Source organism: Dama dama, chromosome 14, assembly GCF_033118175.1.
Source record: "Dama dama isolate Ldn47 chromosome 14, ASM3311817v1, whole genome shotgun sequence".
In the NCBI taxonomy this organism is placed as follows: domain Eukaryota; kingdom Metazoa; phylum Chordata; class Mammalia; order Artiodactyla; family Cervidae; genus Dama; species Dama dama.
Genome location: NC_083694.1, coordinates 39244134 through 39251181, shown reverse-complemented (window position 1 = coordinate 39251181; position 7048 = coordinate 39244134). Strand labels below are relative to the sequence as shown.

Here is a 7048-nt window from a genome sequence, read left to right as displayed (position 1 = left end):
CCTCAACCACCCCCAAAACCAGCCGCTGAGAGTCTTGGGGAGGAGGCTGGGTTTGAGAGGTGCCGGGGAGGCCAGAAAAGGAGCTCCTGACCCAGAGCCTGGTACACATCCTTCCCTCCACCTCTCCCTTTGAACCAGTGCCAGGGGCTGGCCTCTGGGCAGGACTTGGAAAATGACCCATGAGACCAGATGCTAATGACTCCTGTCTAATCCAATACTAGGCCAAGGAAGACAGCATGAAGTGGGTATGAACTGAAGAGGGACACCAAGCTGACCCTTCCTGTGCCTCCCACCTGGTCACCACCCCCCGCCCCCCAATCTCCCACCTTGAGCCACTGGCACTAATCGTGGGCCCAGGAGAACTGGTACCTTAGACTAGGTGCTGCCATCACTCACCATCCTGCCTTCAGAAAGGAACAGGGCAGGGGATCAAGAGAGGCCAAGAAGGGAGCCCCCACACATGCCCTGTTCTGGCTTCTGGGCAGTTTGGGTGTCAGTCAGGCGCCAGGCCCAGCTCCCCATCCTTGGCCTCACAATCCCAGCCTTTGTTCCGCCGATCCAGGCCCGGCTGGCTCTGCACCCCCCCAAGGGCCCCTGGAAACCAGAGCAGCTGGAACCCCACCAAGTATTTATCCAGACTGGGCCAGAGGCCCTCAAGAGACAGAGACTAAGCAAAGGGAGGGGGGTTCATTCATCCGTTTGTTCATTCATTCCTTCCTGGGACAAATAATATTTATTGAACGCCCACAGTGGCAGGCACTGTGCTAGAGAACAAGTGCTAGGGGATTTAGTGGTCGGCCCAGTGCAGACCCACGCCCTCACCCATCTTATTTTCTGGATGCAAATATATACCAACAAAACCTCTCTCTCCCTATGTGGGGGCTGGGCTTAGAATATGGGACGGAGAGGAGTGCGTGGGGGTGGGGAGGGTGAGGATGCTACTAAGGCCTATCTAATCCTGGGCCTCTGCCCCTCCAAGGCAGCTGGGAGAGGCTGGAGGACAGGTCAGTCAGGGCTCCACCCACACGCTGCTGTTGGTCACCCGGGCCCCGAACCAGCCCTTCCAGTAGACGCAGTCCTGTCCCCCGTGCTCGAAGCGGACGAAGCGGACGCCGGGCCCATAGTCGCTGAAGGTGTGGGAGATCTGGAGGTGGGGAGTTGGGGGAGGGTCAGGCTCAGAGCCCTGGGGCCTCCCCCAGCCACCCCACCCCGGCGCCCTGACCCTCCTCTAACCCCCTGGACTTTCCAGCGCAGCATCCCTCCTCCGGGTCTCTCCCACCGTCCAGGCTAGCCCCGCCCACAAGCCCCGTGGGCGGGGTTTCAGCGAGCCCCGCCCCTCGCATCCAGGCCCCGCCCTCCGCCCTCGGGCCTCTGAGCTCACCTCAATCCAGCCACCGTCGTCGCTGTCCGCCGGCACTGCCACCTGCCCGCTGTTGAACTCGGCCAGCACGTCCTCGTGCTCCGACAGCAGCTTCACCGTGAGCTCGTACAGGCAGCCGGCGTCTCTGCGGCCCGAGTACCTACCCCAGGGGAGGGAGCGAGCGCCCGGGGCAGGCTTCAGCCCTGCTGAGCCAGTACTCTGGGCCCAGCTCTTAACAGAAATTAACCCTGCCGGCCGGTACTACCAATGACCCCGTTTTACAGATAAGGAAACCGAGGCCGGAGAGAGAAAATGACTCGCTCAAGGTCCGAACCCAAGAACTAAATCCCAGATGGGCCAGACCGAACCTTGGGACCAAAACCAAACCTGCCGAGAAAGTTCTTGTTTGGATCGCAGATGGATATTGAAAAACAAAACCAAAAAAGCTTGTCAATATTTAAAATTCAAGAGGGGAGGCGGTTTTCCACCTTCTCCTGAAAACCCGTGGCCCGTGTGATCGCAGGCTCTAGAGTTGGGAGGCAGGGGTCCCTGAAGCGGGGTAGCCGGTTCCAGTTGGCCCTCTACCCCACTCCCCTAGCCCCCCGGCCGCTCACCAGTCCTTCACCACGATGGCCGGCTGAGTGGTGTCCAGTAGCTCCTCCCAGTAGCCCTCAGCCTGCAGATCAATAATCTGCGCTTTGCGACACCACCTGGGAGACTGGGGGTTAGGATGGAGTGGAGACTCCTCCCCTCCCCTTCCCATCCGTCCCCCTCCTCCTTACTCGAAGGAAGAGGCGAAGTACTTCTTGACGCTCTCATCGTGGATGAATTCCACCCCGCAGTCTCCGGGCAGCTCCTCCACCCTCCAGCCGTCCCCACCGTGCTCCACGTCGCACCAGCCCTCCAGGTCCTCTGTAGGAACACGACAGCCCCACGCTGGCCACCCAGTCCCTGCGAGGGTGTGGTGGGGCTGGCTCTTGCCCCCATCGTGGGGGGAGGGCAAACGTGGTCCTTGAACGTTGGGCAGAGGGTGGTGAAGGTGAAGAGTGAGCACTTCCTGGTTTTCCCCCGGATTTTCTCACGCTCTCGGGAGGGTCTTCCGCGGGACCTGTCTTGCCCCAGGTCCCCGGGGATGGAAGGATCCCCAGAGAGAGCGAACCTCCCCCCCGCCCCACCCCGCCCAAACCTAACCCAGGGAGCAAGACAGAAAGATAATACTACAGTATGTATTGGGGATACTCTGTGCTGGGCACAGCGCCAAGCACTTTATCTCATCTACCGCTCATAGCAGTCTGGCCTTGTTACGGCCCATTGTATAGAAGGGGAAGCTGAGCTCCCAAGGCCAGGGAGACAGGGTGCGACCTCTCACCTTCCCCACACGGGTTGCGCAGCAGGTTGCGCCGCCTCTTGCTCAGGAAGTAGAACTGCTGCCAGTGGTCGCGCTCGTCCTCGGGGCCGTCCTGGGGCACCAGCCCCTCCTGCTGGCACTTGAGCAGCCACAGGGGGGCGCCGTCCACCAGCTCCTTCCAGCGAAGGCACACCAGGCGGCAGGCCTGCACCAGCTGGGCGGCCGGCAGCTCGGCCAGCACACGCAGCAGCAGCGGCTCTGGCAGCTCGTCCAGGTACGCCGCCTCCTCCGGCCGCTCCTCCCCGCCGCTCGCCTCCTCCGCGCACGCCTCCTCCTGCTGCTCCTCTGGGCTTACCTCCTCCGGCTGGCCCACGCTCCCTGAGGGTGGGCAGGGCGGGGGTGCTGCTGAGACTCCCCCCGACTGTCCCCCGCCGCGCCCCACAACCTCTATGTGAAGGGCATCGCCTCCACCCACGCTCCGACAGTCTGCAACTGGGGCCGGATTCCGTGACCAGAGAGTAGGGCCTTGTGGAGGAAGCCCAGGGGACCGGGGCCACCGATCAGCCCCAGGTGAACTGAAGAGGGGCCTCAGAGAACTGTTTCCCCTGCAGGGCCAGTACACCACATACCTGAGCCGAGAGCAATAACTGATGATATTTCTGACACATGGAAGTCCCTTATCCCTCTGAACAGCCCTCTGAGATCTCTGCTCCAGTCACCTCCTCAAAGGAGCCCTCCTGGACCTCCCCTATTACAAAGTCCTCTCACCTCACCGTTGGGAGTTCCGTCCTTCCTAGCTTTTATCCAAGAATGTGATGGTTTATAAACACCTTTCTTTGGACTAGACTGAGGGAATGAGGGCAAGAACAGGGTCTGGGCAACTCACTGCTTCACCCCTAGTGCTTGGCATCGGACACCCTCCCCTGCCCACTGTCAGCAGCTATTGTCTATTGGGCTGGGCTTTCCTGATGGTTCAAATGGTAAAGAATCTGCCTGCAATGCAGGAGACCTGGATTTGATTCCTGGGTTGGGAGGATCCCCTGGAGAAAGGAATGGCTACCTGTTCCAATATTCTTGCTTGGAGAATCCCATGGACTGAGGAGCCTTGAGGGCTACAGTCCATGGGGTTGCAGAGTTGGACGTGATTGAGTGACTAACACTACCAAGAGTTAGGCCCTATTTCATTCTAAGCATTTCAATTGTATTTACTCTTTAAATTATCACAGCGTCTCTTCAAGGTTGTCGGTATTATCGTCCCATTCCATTGATGAGGAAACTGAGGCAGTGAAAGGTGAAACCACCCAGGATCACACAGCAAATGAGTGGCTGGAACCTGGATTTGAACCCAGGCAATGGGGCTTCCGAGGTGATGCTAGTGGTAAAGAACCCACCTGCCAGTGCAGGAGATACAAGAGATGTGAGTTCGATCTGTGGGTCAGGAAGACCCCCTGGAGAAGGGCATGGCAACCCACTCCAGTATTCTTGCCTGAAGAATCCCATGGACAGAGGAGCCTGGCCATATGGGGTCAAAAAGAATCAGACATGACTGAGGCAACTGAGCACACCACCAGGCTCGAGAGCTGCCTTTAAGCACCACAGCCTTGAGGAAATGATTCGTGGGGTTGGGAGTTATCATTTTGATTTCAGGTGAAAATGCTCAGGCTCAGAGGTGTGGAATGACTTGCCAAAGGTCACAATGCTGGTATTCAGGCAGGGGACACAGGGACCTGAGGCCTGAAGGGAGAAGAAACAGGGGCGTGGGGATCGGGGAGGGAGGCTCCTTAAAAGACAATGTGTGTGTCAAACAGGGAGGTGTACTATGTACTTGGGAAGGAGGGTTTCTTCACTACTTTTTCTATCCCTGGCCCTCAACTTCCCTGTCTATAAAATAGGAATAATCCCTGCGCCAAGGCATTCAGACGGTACTGATAATCAGCTCCGCTGAGGAGTGGGCAAGGGCATTCTAAATTATGAGAGGGACCCATGTCAGGAGCTGTGGGCTGAACTGTCTCTTGGATCCTGGCTGGCCTCAGCTGGGCCATCCAAGCCTTGAATAAGCAAATACTGTGTGCCCCGTGTCCCTGGAGACGGTGGGGAGGAGGTGGAGCCACTCTGAGTGATGGGGGAGGCCACTGCTCTCAGACCTAGGATCAGGGCAGGGAGGATTCCCTAAGGGCTGGGCCTTGGAAAGCCAAGGCAGGGGCAGAAACAGGCCAGGCACCAGGGGAGGAACAGGCAGGGCCCAGACCCAAGGCTGGGGGTTGCCAGGACCTGGCCAGCCAGTCCGTCACCTCCTCACATGCAGCATTCCCCACCCCCAAACCCCAGTCAGACCCCCGAGAGCCGAATCAGGGTTTACCTCTTCAGAGCCCAGTGTACACAGGGAGTCCTCAGTACATCTTATTCAGTGAATCTTATTAGTTAGCACAGTTCCCTTCATTATTAGCATTTTTTTTTTTTTTTTTTTTTGGCCACATCTTTATGATATGGGGCTTTACCCACCCCTCTGGCCAGGAGGAAACTGAGGCCCAGAGAGGCTTACTGGCCTCTCCCAAGTCACACCATAGAACAGTGGGGATGGTGGAGAGGAACATGCCTGCCCTGAAGCCATGTCACTTGCCTGTCCTGCTGCCCACAGCTCTCTGGGGAGCTGGGCCCAGTGTCCTCACCTCTCTACCCCTCCCCCTGCCCTGCCCTGCCCTGGCCCTGGTGGACACCTGATGCTTCCCAGAAAGGTGCACCTCACCCAGTCCCCTCTCCTGGCCCCAGGCCTGGCACTCAAGGCCCCAGATCTGATTACAGGCCCCCCACCCCCTCTGGAGCACATACAACTCCCCACATTGTTGCCTTCGGAAAGTTATCTGGGTCCTGGAAGCTGCCTCTGAGGCTTATTCACTCACTTGGATTGGGCCCTTGAGTCCAGGGAATAGCTGGGCCCTGAGAAAAAGCAGGAAACCATTCTGGGTACTATGAAAGATGTGGCAAGGGGGCCATGGATTGGGAGCAAGAGCTGAAGGAGGTAGATTTTCAGGGCTAGAGGTGGGGGCAGGGCAACTCAGCCACCCTAGTGAGCATCACTGTTACCCATTGTCTCCCCCAGGCAATGGCCTCTCAGAGGTGCCTGACGACAAAGGGGTGAGGGAATCTGAGAGTGGGCAGATCTTGTTCCCACCCTGACTCAGCAAGCAACCCCTCCAGGCACAGCGGGAAATCCTAGAGAGGAGGAGGGGGTCTTTGGTGCCAGACAAGATGACTGGGCAGTCTCAAAGGGCTCGAAGCGTCAGCTAGAGCTGATGCCTTAACTCTCTCACCACTGGCCTGGTGCCCACTGGGCATCCAGCCAACCAAATGAGGATAGCCCCTCCAGACAAGGGATCCCAGGAAGAAGGCCTGGATAGGGTGGGGAGCGGCCAGTAACCCCAAGAAATTCGTGGGGATTCAGACAACTCATGGCCCAGAGTTGGCAAATTCAAGAAGCTGATGGAATAAAAAGGCTTGTGGCCTCTTCCATCGCAGATGGGTCCCAGACCCCGGTCCAATCAGACCCTCAGGAAGCCGGGAGGAGGAGGGAAGGTGGATCACTCCTATGCTATCTGCGTATTAAATGGGACCCAGGAGACCTCCCTTTGCCTGTCATCTCTCAAGGCCTCCCGCACATCAAGATACCAGACAGAAGGCTGTGCTCCTTGAAGACTGTCTCAAGGGCTCTGCTTGGGTGAAAGTTTGCCGCTCTGGGTCTGGGGGCCCCCTCGCTCTCTGATGCCCCCTCTCCGTAGCACTCGCCCGCCTGCCCCGGTCACCCCTCCTGTACTGAGCGAGTGGATCCGGTGGCGGCGGCGGCTACCTGGGTCACCGTCTCCGTCCATCGCTGCGGAGGGCGTTCGCGAGAGGAGGAGGAGGACCCGGAGCGCTGCGGGGCTGTCCGAGTCCCTAGGCGGCGGCGGCGAGTCCAGGCGCTGCCCGCGTCTGGGTCGGGTCCCGGCCGGCGGAGCCTTTTAAAGGCCCCCGTCTCCGCCCCCGCCCAGCGTTTGGCCCCGCGCCGGGACGCCCCGCAGTCCGGAGCAATCGGCCAGAGGCCGGAGGCTCCCGGTTTCTTGGCGGACCCAGGAGGCCCGGAAAGGTCGGGTTTTGTTTTTGTTTTTTAATGCAGGAGGAGGGGGAGCCCAGTTCGGGCGTCTCCCAGAGCCCTCCTGGGGTGACTGCTCGGAGGAGGCGATGAGGGGGCGGGTAGAGTCTGGGTCACGCAGAGGGTGCGGGGTACGCGGCCCAGGCGGAGCGAGAGGGCAGAAGCTCCTCCCGGCACCGCCCCGCCCCCGCCACCCCAGGTAATTTTCCTACAT

General features: G+C 59.2%; 1 protein-coding gene across 1 annotated transcript; it reads right to left on the bottom strand.

The window, feature by feature from the left end:
* Positions 1-353: 353 nt before the first annotated feature.
* Positions 354-6986, bottom strand: FBXO2 (F-box protein 2). The gene is made up of 6 exons (XM_061160399.1): positions 6553-6986; positions 2730-3086; positions 2143-2272; positions 1975-2070; positions 1382-1520; positions 354-1144 (listed from the first exon to the last, which is right to left on the bottom strand). The coding sequence occupies exons 1-6, from the start codon at positions 6572-6574 to the stop codon at positions 1010-1012; spliced, it is 879 nt and encodes a 292-aa protein (XP_061016382.1). The 5' UTR covers positions 6575-6986; the 3' UTR covers positions 354-1009.
* Between the last annotated feature and the right edge of the window lie 62 nt (positions 6987-7048).